Source organism: Lissotriton vulgaris, chromosome 4_1, assembly GCF_964263255.1.
Source record: "Lissotriton vulgaris chromosome 4_1, aLisVul1.2, whole genome shotgun sequence".
Taxonomy (NCBI): domain Eukaryota; kingdom Metazoa; phylum Chordata; class Amphibia; order Caudata; family Salamandridae; genus Lissotriton; species Lissotriton vulgaris.
This window is the reverse complement of record NC_141691.1, coordinates 1,458,276,562-1,458,295,178: the sequence shown is the minus strand read 5'-3', so window position 1 is coordinate 1,458,295,178 and position 18,617 is coordinate 1,458,276,562. Positions and strand designations below refer to the sequence as shown.

At 44.9% G+C, this 18,617-nt stretch overlaps 1 protein-coding gene across 3 annotated transcripts in view; it reads left to right on the top strand.

Annotated features, from left to right (window-relative positions):
• Nucleotides 1–18,617, top strand: part of TRAPPC8 (trafficking protein particle complex subunit 8) — a 1,294,567-nt gene that overhangs the window by 958,576 nt on the left and 317,374 nt on the right. For 2 of the 3 annotated variants that reach the window (XM_086965686.1, XM_086965689.1), the window contains one exon: nucleotides 10,182–10,329. In XM_086965686.1, coding sequence (XP_086821812.1) covers nucleotides 10,182–10,329 — 148 coding nt within the window. The remainder of the gene's footprint in view (nucleotides 1–10,181; nucleotides 10,330–18,617) is intronic. The other variant, XM_086965688.1, reaches the window with a different exon arrangement.

Here is an 18,617-nt window from a genome sequence, read left to right as displayed (position 1 = left end):
GCTTTAGTTGAAATGTCATAATGCAATGTTAACTATAAGAGCAAAGTGTAATTATTAAATACATACTCTTGTCATCAATTAACAACAATTTGAGAAGATATAGATTGGAACAATAGATTGTTAGTTCTTGTTGGCACGCCAAAAAATATCTTCTTAGTAATCCATATTTTGGTAGTTTCTTGGTGTTGAATTTGTTGCTTTTCCATCCAAAGGCCAATGCAGAATATGAATAGGCTCTGTGTCAGATGACAAATATAGTCTCAAGTCACACTGAGGTGGTATGCTAAGCCTGATAAAGTGAATGCATACTGCATTCAAGTGCATGACTGAAGTATGTTTATGCCTTTTTCATTTGATTGTGAACCATTTATAAAGTTCAGTTCCATAAAGTAAATGCAGTATACACTTGGACTTCATCACAATCCCGTTTTTCTTTGCTTGTTTGTATGTCAATCCAGATAAGTTTTGGACACAAAGTCCTTCACCTTGGGGAACTTGAGCCAAATTGTTATGCCATGTAATTCTTGTCAAAAGGGGGAGCATTTACATAACAATAGGTTAATGGCATTGCCCTCTCACATCTGCATACATTACAATAATTTAATACAAGGAACTGCTCTACTACATTCACATAAGGCTATCCTAATACAACGTTGACACTGCAGCGATTACACCAGCAATTGCGTCTACTCGATTAATGTCCCTGTGGACTTCTATACATTGGCAAGGCGCCAAAAGGAATATTAAGCTAAGAATTTCCTAACATAACAGTAACATCTGCAACCAATCTGATAAATCCTCATTTGCTGTACATTTCAATTCGATGAAACACAATATTTCACAGTTGAAGTTTCAAATAATTGACAGAATTGAAAATATTCCCGAAAGAGATACCTAAAAGACTTGTTACAAAGGCAATGATATTGGATTTGGAAACTTGACACAATGCAACCACGTAGGTTGAATGATAAGATTAAAATGTATTTTTTCTGGCTGAATCAATATATGCATGTGTGTAACATTTACTTAAGTTAGAGCATGTCATATCAGTTTGAGTTTTATAGACAATTATTCTCAAAGATGTCCAATAGGCCATATACTACCCGGTGTTACTTCCCATGTTCTTCTTATTAACTTGGTACATGTTTAATAATTTTCACACACACTTTTCTTTTCACACTACAGTATTGGAACCGCACCATTCGCTATGATGTTCATCAGGTTCTCACATATTCATTTCTCAACCACATTCATCACACTGACACAACCAGTTTTTCAGTATTCTGTAAGTTCTCTGCTTTTTCCAGCCTCCGTTTCATATTCCAAGATGCCTACTGTGGGTTCTACGAAGCTACAGTACTTTTAGTGTTCTGGGGTGTGGCACTTATTTAACGCTCACAGGCCGCTCAGCTTTCAACACTATTCATTACATTGAGTAAGTGCCCTATTTTATGGAATGTAAAATTTGCATGTATATCAGAGTTGAGGGTAACGTCAACTAATTTTTGAACGATGACATCTACTATTTTTATTTTCGTCTTAAACACACTGGGTAGATACCACTTCTGGAGATGAGTTCACAGTCCCCTGATTTGAGCTTTTCACACTCATTAGGTTATTTTGTTTTTTATGGCATTCTAATGCATTTTACAGAAGTGAACACTCACAAAGCTCCAAAGATTTTGTTTTCTTGTAACACTTTGACACATTGCATTAAACTCATTTTATGTAAGTACTCTAGCCTTTGACTAGTACCTTGTGTTTGTTGCCCTAGATTTGCATGCCATAACATCTTGGCTTGCGTTCCCCCATATGCATGACCTTTCATTCAAAATGGATCGGGTTGCCATACAATACAAGCAAAGAATAACAAGATTGTACTTTATCCCAAGTTTATATTGCATTTACTTTCTGGAATTGAACTTTATAACTTGATTACCATCAAAAAAAGACAGACTAAACATACTTCAGTTATAAACTTGAAATGGGCTTGCATTTACTTGATCTTAGATTTTGCCTAACACCTTAGTGCGAATTGGGACTATAGCTGTCATCTGACATAAAGTTTACATAGCAGATCCAATTTCACTAAAAGCATGATCCACGTAGTAGAATGGACGAAAACCAACTGCGTGAAACTCAACACCGATAAAGCAGAAGTGCTGATCTCTGGGAACAAGAACTCCCTGGGGGCCATCAGAGAGGGGTCTTACTCTGTGACCAGCTACCATGTACTCAACCTGAGGATCGTATTAGATGACAAAGTCAACATGGTTGTTTGAGTGAACGCAATCAGCTCCTCCTGCTTCCACATGCTACTCACCATTAAAAAAAAATCTTCAAATGGATACCAAAGAGCACCAGACGTACAGTCACTAAAACCCTAATCACCAGCAGACTTGACTACAGCAAAGCACTCTATATCAGAATCTCCAACTACTTCCTCCACTGTCTTCAGGCCATCCAGTAAATAGCTGCAAGACTTGCCCTGGCCCTCCCTGGTGCATCCACATCGTGCCTCACCTCAGAGCTCTCCATTGGCAGCTGATACTCAAATGTTGCTATTTCAAACTCCTCCCACACACATACAAGGTGCTGCACAACATTGAATATGCATTCCTCAGCTGCCGCCTCCACTTTCCCCAGCCCCCCAGACACCTTTGCTATGCCTCTCTTGCGCTCTCTTGCACACACACCCTGCATCTGCAGAATAGGAGGGCAAGCCTTTACCTTCTCACACCTTGCACTCAAACCATAAAATGACCTTCCTCCACATCTATAGCCGCCTCCTCTCTTCCAGAATTCCGTAAGAAGCTGAAGACTCTACTCTTCAATTAAGACCCTGCAGACGACCTTTGTGAGAAGGTGGCCTGATATGCAGTGCTCACTATTCTAGTGAACACTATGTATCAGTCCAGCAACCCTTATTGATGATTGGTTGTAAGTCAACCTTATAGACCAGCTATCCTAGTAGCGTGGATACGAGCAGTCTAAGGCTAAAGACTCGAGAGGGCGTGTTAAGCCAGCTGTTATACCACACATATACCCCTTGAACACCAAGTGAAAGGACACCACACAAGTGTTATGAAAATAAACAGTGTATTTATTAAGATCACAACAGCCCTGTACTCTTTATGAGGACAGGGTACTAAGCACAAAACAAAACTCTTACGAAAATACTTAAGTTAGCACAGTATATACAAATGCCCGAGGGGCACGGAAAACCATATACTCTGAAAGTGGAATGCGAAATTACTAGCAGGTAAGTACAGTACTAATAGGCTTTGGAATCGCTAGATCTTGACTATAGAATCTTCAGATTACTTCTAGGAGACCCAGGGGACTCGGGTGCAGAGTGTGCACTCTCACGCGTGATGCGGGACAAAGTCTATGGTAGCTAGATTTCACAGAGTTGGTGTTCTCGGGCGAACCCGACCTGGTAGGAGGAAAACAAAAGTGGATTCTGACCCTTGGATAGTGAGGCTATGCTGGGGCACCGAAATGCCGAAGTTACCTAGCCCAGGGGCTGCAGCTGCATAGGTCTCAAAAGACGTCGGGAATCCTCGTAGACGGACCAGGAGCCTGGAAGAAAGATGCTGGCAGGCGACCAGTGAAGAGAGTTCGAAGTGATCCAAGCCTGGATCTTGAAGATAGATGACACCTGAAAGCAGAGGGGACCAAGTTCGAGACTACTAGCCAGTAGTCAGGTGGCACCAGGAGGGCACCGGATGGTAGTCACCTCGGCTAGGTGAGTGGGTGACGCTGTGCTCGCAGATCTCACGGACCAGGAGGCGTTGTCTGCGACCAGGATGGAGGAGCGAGCTGTCCCACAATGGATGAAGCTGTCGGCGTCGCTGGACCCAGGATTGGGCAACAAAGCCTTGGCAAATTCAAGCCCACGCGGTGGACTCAAAATGGCGTCTGGAGTGGACCAGGAGGGTCCGGGGTGCCTCTCTTGAAGAAGGAAGCAAGGGCCAGTCTGGAGCAACCAGACCAGCAGCAGTGATGTCGTCGGGCGTCGTGAAGAAGGCCACAAGCCAGCCGGCTAGTAGCCACACAGCGCGGTGAGCAGGCAAAAGCAGAAGGGCCCCACGCAGATCGTGGAGATGCTGGAGGGCTGATCTTCGGTGCTGGAGCCGCTCAGGGTTGGGGCTTCTCGGACCCCAAAGCACTCACCAGTGGAGCACACGGTGGGCTTGTTGCAAAGAAGTCGTGCAGTCTTGGCGATCGTCGGTCCCTCGAGGTCTCGTCGCACTCACGATTCTCAGCTTGGCTGTAGAGGTGAGTAGAGGTCAGAGGTGCCAGGGAAGCCGGGTCTCGTCGAGCTGGGCAGTCGGATTCCGGAGGAAGGACTTGCAGCAGACCGCAGTGTTCTTAGGATGGTGCCCGCTTGATGCAGGGTGACTACTCCTTAGCCACAAGGGAGAATCTTGAAGAAGAAATCTTGATGTCCTTTCGCAGAAAGTCGTGTCTTGATTCCAAAGATGATCTAATTTGAACAGGGGGCCCGCTCCTATCTTTATACTAAAAAAGGGGGCTGACCCGGTGACTAGGTCCTGCCTATGGGTGGGACTAGGAGGGGGGTGGTTACACCCCTCTCCCATGCCGGACTTACCCCAGGCCAGGGGCTGGTGTGCCCCTGGAACTGGTTCTGACCGGCCTATGCGTAGTGAGCACCGGGGTGCCACTCAGCAGTCACCTTCCTGTAAAGCCCTGCCTACCCAGGATACACAAAACCCTGTCTGGGACGGTGCTAGCACCGCCCTCGACAGGAAACCCTTTGTCCAGGCTCCCCTCGCTGGAAGGACTCCCAGCTGCAGGGGGTCAGACTCGTGTCTGTGGTGGCAGCATCCATTTTGTGGAGCTGAGGCTTCGTTTAACTTTAACCGGGGTTCACAGTTACATACATGTCGTGTCCCTCTAGAAGGGTGGAATGCTAACCCCGTCGCCAGAATTGGCGAGGGGTTAGTATTCCAATTCGTATGACACCTTACTCGACATGTTTTGATAAAGCAATACCAAAGATAGCATTTAACCGCGAGGATTATAATGCACTTAAGAGTATATGGTATGCGATATCATGGAACAGCTATTAGGACTTGGTTCCGCAAGCTGCAGTCAGGCTCAGCTCATGCCAGAGCACCATCTCACACGATTCCAAGCACTCTGCCTTCAGGATTGTCAAGGCCTGCCATAGGAGTGACTGATAGGAATCTGTGTGTCCATTTTTAGGGTTAGATATAGGTATACTATATCTACAGCAAAGGGTGATTACACGACTTTGCCCCAGCTGTCATGCAGCCAGTTGTGTCAAATTTAGGAGGCCAGCCAGGGGTGGCATAATACCTGCTTCAGCCCCTGGTAGGCCCTGGGTGCACCTATGCCCTGAGTTACAGGGTCTGATAAAGTGGCCCAGTACCAATTGGTAAATGCACCTAGGGTACATGTGGTAATTTAGAGAGAGAACAACCAGGCTGTGGGTCTGATTGGCAGGCCCACAGCCAGAGAAAGTCGTAAACCAGTGAAACAAAAGCAAAAAATCTGGGTGATCATAGGATTGCAGACCCTACTCTCCTACAACCTTCACACCTGCTCCAGCGCTTCTATTCCCCTCGGGTGATTAGTCACACTTTACAAATCCTTATAACATAACATAGCATAACATAAGATATAGCTTGTAGTTATTTAAACTTATCTGAAGACCGTGAAGGATCCATTTTGGAAACCTGGCAGCACTTGGAGATCACAGTATAGCAACAGGTACCTTTCTGTTTTACTAAGAGATTTGTGCGTTTATCCAGGGCTGTTTTAGTACCTAATTTTACTACTTTACTCCAAGGATTTAACCTAAGAAGTAACCCTGTGGAAAACGAAATGTGCCTATTTTTCTACTAAACTTAACTATACAAAATTTGAACTCATAACAATTGGCGATTTTATGCCAGCTATCTCAAAGACCAAATATTTTAGTAGTTGTCACTTCATACCAAAAACAGTGAGTTCTGAATCACCATCAGAATTCCACTTACGCCATACGCTTTATTACAGAAGGCCAGAGCTTTAATTAAATCTCATCCACTGTTAGTTCTCAGTCTTAAAGTCAATCAGCCTCTTACCCTAAACCACCATTCCTCTAAGACAGAAAGGTCACTTTAGAAGTTCACCTGCAGAAGGATCTACAAGTTCTACTTGTGACAAATAAACACAGTCTCCCTCATTCTTTGTTACCTTTAGAAAGTAGGAAATGTATAATGGGCTTTCAAGATATCCATAGCTGATTAGTTAGTCTTTTCTATTTCTGATAATTTCTTCCAAGGGGTCTCGTTTCAGGGTGACATTTATGGCCATGATATCACAACCAAGGTAACAGTTCTTGGGGTACCTGCAAGAAGTCCCCTTTCCTTCCTGAAACATTCTTCTAGAGTTTTCCTTAAACTATTGGTCCTGGAGTGGGGCACTAGCTGCAGGTCACACACGAGAAAAGATTCCTTTTGTTATGTGGATGTGCACCCTTGTGACCTTTTAGCAAACATTCACAAGGAGTCCAAACTGTTTCCACCGCTGTGTTATTGAGCTTTTAGCAGTTTGCATGAATGTGAGCTTTCCTCCTGCCCTCCTTTTTGAATATGAGCTCTCACCGCCCCTCTTTTTTGCTTCAGTGCAAAACAATGACAGTGACCTGTATGAACAAAGGAGCATTTGTAGGATCCATACTGTTTTGCAAGGAAGCAATGATTTTGGGTCTGGGCCATGAGTGATTGAGTAAGAAAATCTGCCAGGGAAACATCTGTTCATTCTGTATGCCCCTAGTAAATCTATTCCCCACATTTTAGAACAGGAAGTGCGAGCTTTTCTCTCTAGCTGCTGTCGTGCATTACCTGTGGGAGCCATTCACCAGCAGTTGGATGCTTAATCTTACTGTCTTTGCTCTGTTTGCTCTTCTTGCACAATCATCAGAAAGATAAAGAGACAAGTGGCAGAGGTCAATCTTAGTGCCTGAGAGATGCAAGGAGGACTTTGTTTCCTAGCTTTTTCTTCCTAAGCTTGTGACAGCACTAGAGTTGCCGTTTAGGGATGATCTTTAGCTTTCAGTAAGTGTGGTAGGTACAGTATTTAAATGTCCGAACCCTGTGTCTCTGGTTTTGAAAGTAGACCTTTAGGTTGCATTCACTGACTCTGGTTTTTCATTTTGTTTTGATCAATTAAATAGCATATACAACAGTGGTTCATTGCATGTATGACAGTGGTTCATTCGAGGAGATGCAAGCTCCTCTTAGCTTGTTGTAGTTAAAAGGAGAAAGCCCTACACAGTAAAGTGGCGCATGGTAGCTTTGTCTGTTTTTTTGTGTACACCTGAACTCTGTTGTCATTTTCAACTAAGAAATTTGAATGATCTGTGCACTCCCTCGGATCTAAAATGAAACTGAATTATAAACACTGTACTCAACAGATGCGTTCAGCCTGGTGAAGAGGTAGCCAACCCCAATGAACAAGAAAATGAGCTGGTGGAAAATCATCAGTATGCCAGACGCACTGCTGGAATTATTGTATCACAATATTACTAGTATAAAGAAACAAATTGTTCACGTAAATGTATCAATAAAGTTTTGTTCAAACAACTGTACGCATGAGAAAGAAAACAACACAATGATTAGTACATAACTTGTGTACTTGATAGGTTGAGAACAATAAAACAAAAAAAACCAGTGTATAACTATTTTCATATACACATAATCACGACGGGGTTACCCTGTTTCCATCTTGTCTTCAGCTGCTAGGAAAACTGAATCAAAAGATTGTATATCATTGCTACAACCCAAAGTCAAAACTGAGACTACACGACAAGTTTTTGTTTCTAGATTTTCATCACGTTCCCATGAAATCAAAAGAATAATTGTCTAGGTGGGACGTTCTTAAACATGAACTTGATTTCAATACTCTGTTCACAGATGCGCCACTATTCGCTTATACACGCAGTAAAAATATCAAGGATATATTCTCAACTACGCAGCCACAACATCAATCACAGTTTCGAGGCATGCGCAAATGTCAAAATTGCGTACATTGCAATAATGTCATTGTGGGCAATGTTATTCATCACCCACAGTCTGGTAAAATTATCACACAGACACAATGGGGATTGCAATTCCACCAATGTTATTTACACAATCAAATGCACCTGCGGATTACTGTATATGGGCAAAACGTCTCGCAAAATTTAAATCCGGATTACTGAACACAAAAGCACCCTGGCATACTGATGGTTTTCCACCAGCTCATTTTCTTGGTCATTTTCAACTGCCCATTGTTATAACATTTTTGTCAGAGAACTGTATTCCACCTATATCCTTTCACCTTCCAGTTGATATTTGAAATTGAGGTTACCCTTAATTCTGTACCCCTTCATTGTTGTTCTTTCAGGTTGTTGACACAAAACACTTTTTTTTCGTGGCAATTATATCTACCAGAAGATCAGTAGAATTAATCCTACAGATACAGTTCAGAGACCCACCAGCTGCGTGCTTTCGGAATCTGAAAGGAGACATCAGTTTGACAAAATCTTTTTGTAATGTTCTTTCTGATGGATACTGCATACTTGTGTGGATTTATTTATTTATTTATTTATTTACTGGCATTTTTAGAGCGCAACCAAATACCCGTGGGTGTCTCGGCGCTAGACTGCAGTAATGTCTATCCTGAGAAGTAGATACGGTGGGCTGAGGATGTGAGTTACTGGTCAAATAACCACGTTTTTAGTTGTTTCCTGAACTGTAGGAGTGATGAGCTGGATTTGATGTAGTAAGGTAGGGAATTCCAGATCTTAGAAGCTGCAGCAGGAAAGCGACGGTCGCCCCAAGTAGCTGTTCTACTGCGTGGAGTGATTAGTTGATTGAGTGTAGAGGAGCGGAGTGTTCTGACTGGATTGTAGGATTCCTCAGCCACCTTTCTACTTCCCTCTTAGGTGTTCTTTTCCTGTTGTTTTTTGTGATTTATAGACCCTTTTGTGTTTTTTTACTGCTCTCTACATAGTGGCACATTATCGACCAGTGGGAACATGATGTTGTAAAGTATAATTGAACATCTGATTTTTGGTAGTGTTCACGCTTGATCCTTGGTATGTTTTCGCTTGCTATTCAGTGCATGATTATATTTTCCTATCTTGCCAGTAGAGCTGATTGATAAGTGTTTGAATGGCCATTTAGGCATCATATTGGTGTCCTTTAAAATAGGTTTTAAAAGATTGTAATATTCTTTGTGCTCTAGCTGCAGCAGTAGGGTATTGGCATCACCAAAAGTAAACCGTTTTGATTTTATCCCTGATCCACTTCACATGTTGGTGCCATGAATGTGGTGTTAGGGTTAGTCTCTGTCCTTAAAAGTGCTTATATTGTTAACTTTAATTGCAGATGTGTGCTGTCGGCCAGAGCTCTGGTCTGTCTTTGACTAGCCACCTATGACTTACAAGTTTTTTCAATTTTCACTGCTCTGGGGTCCGTATTAGTACATAGTAGTGAAAACTCGTCAATAAGCAACAAGTGTTTAGCTCTTATTTTATGTCCATAACTTGCCTTGAGAACTCCTCCCTTGAATTTTCTGTTGTCATTTTTCTGTTATAAGGGTTTTAGTAGAGGTTTTCAGTTCATGATTTTGAAGGCCCTCTGTTTTATCTTCTGGCTACAGACATCTTTAACTGTTTGTTGACAAGCTAATAAGTTTCTCACTACTATGACTCACAACATTTAGCAAATTAGTGCATTGCTAATTGAACCTATTGTGTCACACTTACACCGGCTACATTTGAGCTCACAATTTGGGATATGTGGAGTTATGCCACAAGTATGTGCCTGTTGCAAATATTAAAAGAAAGTCAAATGCGTTGCTATTTTCAATGCTTGTTTTAGCGTGTTGAAGATCACCCAATGTTTGTAAAAAAGTTAACAGATTAATTTCTCTCAAGTAAATGTATTCACTGAATTCATTTGTAGTACTGAGGCTGTAGTCTCTTAAGCTTATAGATATATTTGAGATCTCACCATATACATTTTGAAGCAGTTGATATCGGATTTGCATGTCTACAGCAGGTTTCTGGTTTAGGATGACCTAAAAAGAGGTTAAATACAAAGACGATGGGTTTTTAAGATAACATTTTGATAAAACAGTTAATTTATTTCTCTTTTAAGTCATAGGGTATTAAGACATACTGCTGTTGTGTGTACCAGCCGTTCGCTGAATATACAAGCCACTTCCAGCAGAAGTAATGCCCTTGAAGATCAAGAAAGCAAAGGTGGCAGCATGCTGGTATTTGTGGATGTTGAAAATGTAAATACTGTAAGTTATGAAAGACAGCTTATGGGTTAAAGTCAGTTTATGCATGTGTATTTCAGTAATATTGTATACTTTTGTCTTGCGATAGATAATTCTTCCCAGAGGTTTCCTATCTACAGACATTTTTCCTGTAGGTAGAAGTGGTGCTCTGGCTCAACAAAAGTAAAAACGAGTGAAGTCAGTCCCTCTTTTCCTTGCACATACCGCAAGTAACTGATCTGGAGCGGTGCCAGTAATTCTATGTATTTTTGGTACTTGATTTGTCATGACTTAAAAAGCCTTTGAATGTTGTAATAATTGTGCAAGTGTAATGTTAGTGCCAGACCCTCATCACCATTGGGTATCCTGTTTGGACTTTCACTGCAACTTTGCTGTTAAACTATTTCTAAGCATGAATTGCAAGACCAGCGAGGAAGAGTTAACCAAGGACCTTTGCCCTGTAATCAGCCTGTGATCTATTTGTCCTCCAGGGTATCTTTGTTATAAATCATATGTACTAAATTGTCCCTCCCACTTGTGGGATCCCAGAGCTCTTTTTAATAAAGTAGATATTAAGTAATAAAATGTATTTTCATTTTGGGAAAAAGCTAATTCTTAATTTAAATACGTTTTGGAACAGCCTATAGCAGGCTATATTCTATATACTTTAAAGAACGTTAACTATTTTTAAAATGCAAATATATTTATATATACGTGTGTGTGTGTGTGTATAAATATATTTAAGTTCACAAAAAAGCCAAAGGTTACAAGGACGTTATAGTTAGGTTCAACTTTAAAACACACACAAAAGCATAGAGATTAAGCAGTAATAGTTATCTCACGTAAGTGTAATTCGTGCCCTAAGGTAATTATAATTTGCCCCCTCCATACACAGTTTTCTCATCAATAATTTTGTTGGAAATGTTGCAGTGATATTATCAATAATGTCATGAGTAATGTAATATATGAGGTAATTAGCAGTGTATGGCGAGGGTGTGAGTTTTAGTCACCTTAGGGCACGAGTTATAGTTACGTGAGATAACTAGAACTGCTGAATCTTAATGGTTTTGTGTGTGTAAGATCTGAACCTAACAATAAATGTTATTTATTATTCTATTTCCACACTATAACACCCCCTGTAACCTTTGGTTTCTTTAGTACATCCCTGTAACCTGGGTGTGTGAGTGGCTGTGTGAGTCTGTGAGTGGATGTGTGAATGGGTGGGAGTGTTTTTGTGGGTCTGTGAGTGGGTTGTAAGTAGCTGTACAGCTGGGTGTGTGATTGGCTGTGTGGGTCTGTGAGAGTGGTTTTGTGGGTGGGTGTGCGAGTGGCTTTGTGTTTTTTTTTTTTTATTGAGTTCTGGTTCAGACGAACCGTTGTGGATTCACACGGCGGGCGGGGACCGCACTGAGTACCATGGTGGATCCATGGATCTTTGTGCACCCAAAAATAAAAAGTTTTGGGCCAATTTCTTGCCCATGACTGGTCCCTTACAGACCCCCTCCATATGTCCTATGGGGTCAGGATAACATAAAACACATTTGTGTATATCTAGGGATGCAGAGTCTCTGCGGATCTGACAGACTTCATGGTGAGATCTGATTGGCTGCCATCACTTCAACCAGAAAGTGTTGGCAGGCATCTTGGGACTCGGGGCGCAGCCCAAGTCCCAAAAATGCAGAAAAAACATAGAAGTGCAGCAAGGAATATCCTGACCCCTTAGAACTGGTGGTTGGGCCCACATGGACCCACCTATAGCCCCAAACTTTTTATAAACAGTTGTTTTCTTGCAAATTATTGGAGGATCTGCAAATCTGTGCTAAAATGTAAAAAAAAAAAAAAAAAAAAAAACACGCAAGTGCGGGCTCCCGAGCTTGTGTTCTGTGCGCTACACCATCCCACCCCTTAGAGGGCCAGGTCCTGGGGTAGTCTAGTTCCTATATCCCTGATAGGCTCTGCGCATTGGAATAATATACACTATAGATTTGACATAGGACTGAGGTCAGTATGTCTCTATCGAGTACATTAAACTAAACGTAATTACTTGTGTGTGCCAGCTAACTCAGAGGTCACTAGAAACGTTCTCGAATGAGCGAGAAGGGATTTGTTTCTGACAACCTCATAAACATGAGAACTTTGTTTCCCTTAGAGTCGGAACAATATCTTCAGAGTCGTGGAAACAATAGTTTACAGTTTCACTCAGTCAATTGTGCATGCTTCATTTCCACAGAGTTACACAGAAATAGGGAGACAGGCGTTTCAATAAAAGGGTTTATTGAACAATCTTATTTCTCATGCAAGAGATATGAACTGCTACAATCGTAAGACAGAATGCAAAGTATAATGCGTACAGCATTAGCAGAAATATAAAATAATACTGTAAAAGCATGGTCTGTAGCTATGCCATATATAAAAATACATACATAAATTACACAGGCTAAAATACTCAACTGGTGCTTCTAAAATAATCCTACCACAGAGTATAGTACGAGGGAAGACGTAGGTGCTGTTTAGCTATAGTTTAGTTTTGCCAAGAAGTGCCAAAGGTTTCTCTAGGTTCTAATCCGCTCCATACCTTTAAAGTGAGAGAGGTTTGTATCTCTTTCCCAGGACTCGATCTCTTAGCACCCCGCAAGGGGAGTCAGAAACACTGGAGCTGGATTCTCGGTGAAGAGGATGACAGCGTCTGGTCAGTGCGTCAGTTGGGTAGTTGACTTCCTTTGGGACTTGCTGTGGCGAGCCGTGTCATGCAAGCAGGTAGCCGAACCGCACCGTGCCTTGCCATAGCAAGTGAAGGTATATTTATACCTTGAAGGTGTTTAGGAATGCCTGTATTGACGTACAAGTCGGGCATATGAATGTCATGAATGAATCCCTAAGGAATAGATGTTCATGCATAATAAATGAGTTCTTGGGGAAATCAATATCCAGGCAAGGGGAAGTCCTAAAGGCTTAAGAGTCTGGTTTTCTAAGAACTCGTTGTGACGAAGAAGATTGGATGTGTTAGACCATGCCTGTATTTGGTTAGCATGAGCAATACCTAAATAAGGGCTGGATTTCTATGCCTAAATAAGGGCAATGTGAATTATACCTATATAAGGGCATGAATCGGGAAATCTATATACGGTATCTAAATTGACACACAACACTGGAGGGGGGTTTAAATATAGATTTTTGGAGAGGGGAGCAATATGAAAGCTCCTGCCAAGCGAGATCAAACACTAAGTCCACTCCCACCGAGCAGGAGCAGGAAAAATGTTCCCGCCCACTGGGAGCAGACTTTTTCATCTGTTTCCCTGCCTGCACTGAAACGGACAGGGAAACAGATGAAAATATTGCTCCTGCCTGCAGGGAGCAGCATTTGTAGTTGTTATCTGTGGGTGGAAGCAGTCTCAGCACCCGCTAAAAGCGCGGAGCCAGCTGGGGCCACTGAGGCCTTGGGGCTCCCCCCATTGCCCCCACTATAGAGATTGTGGGCTCCAGGGCACCGATCCTTTATTAGCCGTGCTCCGGGCCCGAAAATTGGCCCAGAATGAGAGGCTGCATGACCCCCTCCCTCTTTACTAAATGGTCAGGCCCCAGGGAATGATGTTGCCGAGGCTTAAATCCGCACTGGGGGTGGGAGTGCATGGCCCCCTTTCCCTAATTACAGGGGTCAGCCCCTTGTGATGGGGTCCCTGGGGCCAGAAACGGCCTGGAGAGGGGAACCCGTCCCCCCTTCCTCCACAAAATGTGCCAGTCCCTGGGGAATGGGATAACTGTGGCCAAAATCAGTGTAGGGAGGGGGGTAGCGTACCCCCCTTCCAGGTTAACTGCCTTAGGGGGGTTAGCTGCAGGGCCTGGCCACAGACCCGTCCTTGTGGCCATATAACACTTAAAAGGTCATATGTCACCTTCTAATTGCAAAACCCCCAGCCCTATGGGCTACGTAGGACCTACCTTAAGGATGACTTGTATGTAATAAAAGGGAAGATTACGGCTTGGCATGGGGGTTTAATTGCCAAGTCAACATGGCAGTTTAACATTGCTTTCATGCTGCAACAGCAGGTCTGGGACACTGTTTAAAGGTGCTACTTAAGGGGGTGGCCCAATAAGTGCTGTAGGCCCGCTGATAGCATTTAATTTACAGACCCTGGTTATATGAAATACCCCTCTGCAAGGGACTCAGAAGTAAATTAAATATGCCAATTGGATACAAGCCAAAAAAAACATGTTTTGGGGAGAGAGCACAAGCAAGTGTAATGTCCTATGGCCAACAAAAACAAATTCAGCAAAGTGTAGAGTGAGGTGAGGCAAAACGTTTGGGGGTGACCCTACAGATAGGGCCAGGTCCAACATTTTTCTTGGGCCCTCACTGGCATTGCAGGTGTCCTGTTATTACGTTTTATTGTAGGGGTGGAATCTGCATTGGAAAACAGCATTACTCCTGTTTGGTAAGTTATTCCCTGTTGTATTCTCAGAACTACATGAACAAATCTTTTTAATGAGAAGTTGTCTTATTCCAGCATTAGATGTGAGTTACACCGGAATCACAGGGCCCAATTTACAAAGCCACATCAAGTTCTGGTCCTTTTAACATAGACTCTTGGAAGAGAATGACACAATCTCTGGACCATAGTGTTAATCCAAAGCCTTTTCTAGCGTTATTGGGCACACGTCTCCAGAAATAGGTTTCAGTCTCGACCCCCATGCCCCCCAGAAAAGAGATTCAATTGCCTATCTTATGGATCTTTGGTAGCAATTTTTTAATTGTTTAAATCTTTTGAGACCAAGATCAGATGCATAATGTCTCAGAAGTACATTTGCATCTGTGAGCCTAATATGCTTATTATGTTGCACTGGTCTGAGGCTGCTACAGTACATATGTCAAATAATGTAGCTCAGTCACAAAATCACTGTTAGCTGATGGTATTCTAACTAGAGCCTGCATTGTGGGAATAGCGGTTGGAAATGCTGTGTAGGAACTGACCCATGTGGTAGTTCCATTGATACTGAACAATGATCCAAAATCACATACCTAGTTTATGTATGTACTCGATTATTTCAACTTGTATTTTATCTTTCTGTGCTGACTGGGTGCATGCAATGTCTTTTATTGCACCTCCAAAGTCATTTAAATTAACGTGCTGGTAGTGTATCACCACTTGACAGCCCCCTGTTGTAGTTCACTATGAACCTGGGTTCTTGCGCCAAAGTTTAAAGCTTTTTAATGTTTAACGTATGACTCTTAACAATGATGAAGGAATAGTAATTCCTTTATTTGTGGAATCAATTGTTTGTTAGTTCATCTGTGCTGTGTAGGAATTCAATGTAATTCATAGTTTCATAACAAAATGTTTTGAACAATGTTGCGTAACCATATACATTAATCTTCACTGCTGTTTCTCATGACCAATGCATTTCGGGTCCTATGACTCTTCATCAGGGGTCTCTAAAAATAAACATGAAAACAATATATATAGGTATGCACCCTTTCAGTTTCTGCTACACAGAAAATGCTATAAACCTAGTCAAGAATATGGTGCCCACACGTTTGCTCATTAAAAGGCCTTATTGCTTTAAGGAGTACTGACACATCATGCCACTAAAGTGTAACTACCACTTCACATGTTGTTAGTGCTTAATACGATGCAATGCTGGTGCTTATTGTTCGAGATAAAGGAACCTCAACGGAGTAAAAAAATTGTCATTGTGTCGTGTACCCGCCAACAAATAACACCCGCAGTGCCCGTGTAAGAAACCTCTCATTGCCAAAGCAATTTGAAAGAGACACGTTAGTGATAGATTCCTTACCTTAGAATATCCCCAGGCATCAGACTGGATCCGGAAATTTTTGCGTAGCAATACCCCTGCGCGTCGGTAGGCGTCGTCTGCGGCTCCGCGTCCGGCGTCGTTAGCGCCGGAATGGCGTCGTCGGAGTACTTAGACGCCGCCCATGCGCGCTTACGTCAGTTCTTTTTTCCGCGCCAGCTAGCGCAGATCCGGAGAAGCTCTACCCCTAGTAATTTTTTGACTAAACTTTTGATCTTTTTGATCACTCTTGTTCTTCGAGTCTTCGACTCTATCGATGCCGGTAGGGATGCCCGGGTTCAAGCCCTGCTCGAAGTGCGACCGACGGATGTCGGTCACGGACCCCACTCGCCGGTGCCTGAAGTGCCTAGGCCTCGACCATGACGATCGAACCTGCTCCGACTGCCGGGCCCTGACATCGTAGGCTAGGCGGGAGCGGTCCTGCAAGCGGCTCGAGCTGCGGTAGTCGGCCCCGCGCCACTCCAGGTCCCGGTCCCACGGGAGGTCGAGGGACAGGTCGCGAGGTCGGAGTCATCGAAGCTCCGGTAGTGGACACCGGTCGTCAGGCTGCAAGTCCTCAGGTAAGAGGCATGAGAGGTCGGAGCGACGTCATCGTTCCTCCGACCCGACGCTCGCGCGATGCGGCTGGGGGCTCGGGCGACAACGCCCACGCGGCTCCGCGGGAGTCGCAAGTTTCTCCACCTGCCCCACACCTTCGGGTCCCTGGGCAAGGCGCGACGCCGGAGGAGATCGAGCGGTACCTCATGGCCGTGAGGTCCCTCCCTCCTCAGCCGGGTTCCGTGGCGCCTACGGGCCCATCGGTTCCGGCTGGAGCCCCTATCGGGTCGGCTGCGTCGGCACCGGCGCCGCCAGCGACTTCGGTCTCGGCGCCGCAGGGCCTCTCCGGATCCGCTTCCGGATCCGGGTCGTCGCCAGTCGACCTTACGACCTCGCCGGCGCCGACCCCACGGGTGTCGCCCCCGTTGCCCGCTGTGGACGCCGTCCCCAATGCTCCCTTTGGTCTGACTCTGGCGCCGGAACGGCGCCGCTGGGCGCCGCATCCGACGGCTTTTGGAGATTTTTATTTCCATGAGGAGGCCCCGTCTGTTGATCCTGTTTTACAGGGAACGGGTGACGAGGAAGATTGGGAGGGGTCTGAGGACCCTCTGGCACTGGAATGCCAGTCACAACAGGACTGGACATATGAGCTTGGGGAGGCCAGTGGTATTGACACTTCGCCAGACACTGGATTTGTCTCCCCTCTGACTGTGGCTTCGGAGGAGGGGTCTACATATAGTGTAGTGTTGACGAAGGCAGCCAAGGCCTTACACCTTGAGCTTCCCGTCGCGGCCGTGAGGACTAATCTCCTCACTGAGGTACTCAAACCGCAGTCAAGCTCCAGTGAGCCTCTGCTGCCGTTCAATGAGGCCTTGTGTGACGTTCTTGTGGGCACTTGGTCCAAGCCCGCCACAGGTCCACCTGTGGATAGGAACGTGGCCAGATGCTACCGCCCAGCCCTGGGCGACCCATGCTTTTTGTCCACCCATCCTACCCCCGAGAGCCTGGTCATCCAGGCCTCCAACTCCCAGACCGCGTTCCCGTCGGCCCCGCCCGACCGGGAATCCAAGAGATACGAACAGTTTGGGAAGAAGGTCTTCTCGTCTGTTAGCCTAGGGCTGCGGTCTGTCAATACCGCCTGTCTCTTGGGCCGCTACATCCACATTCTGTGGGACACGGTTGCGGAGGTGCTGCCACAATGCCTGGAGGAGGTCCGGGCTAAACTCGCCCAAACCCTTGCGGAGGGCCGAGATGCAGCACGTTATTCGATCCGGTGTGGACTGGATACAACAGACTCACTGGGCAGGGCAATGGCAACGACGGTGGCGGTTCGAAGCCTCTCCCACTGGCGCACTGTCACATCGGACAGGTGGGTGCTGCAGATCGTCCGAAGGGGCTACTCCCTCCCCTTCGAGGCGACCCCTCCATCCATACCACCGCGTGTCGGGGGATCACTTGACACTTCTGCAAGAGGAAGCCACGGCCCTCTTGGCCAAGGGGGCCATCGAGCGCGTTCCTGGGCCAGAAGTAGGGTGTGGATGTTATTCCCACTACTTTCTGGTACCCAAGAAGGGCAAAGGGGGCCTACGCCCTATCTTGGACCTAAGGAACGTCAACGGCTTCCTCCGAAAGGAGAATTTCAAGATGCTAACTTTGGCTCAGGTCCTAGCTGCGCTGGACCCGGAATACTGGCTGGTAGCGTTGGACTTGCAGGACGCGTATTTCCACATCCCCGTCCTGCCGGCCCACCAGCGTTACCTGCGGTTCAAGGTAGGCCAAGAGCACTTTCAGTTTACCGTGCTCCCCTTCGGCCTTACAAGCGCCCCACGGGTGTTCACGAAGGTGATGGCAGTGGTCGCAGCTCATCTGCGCAGGTTAGGGGTATCAGTCTTCCCCTACCTAGACGACTGGTTGTTGAAGGCGGGCTCGCCCCAGACAGTCGTCAGCCACCTCCAGACTACAGC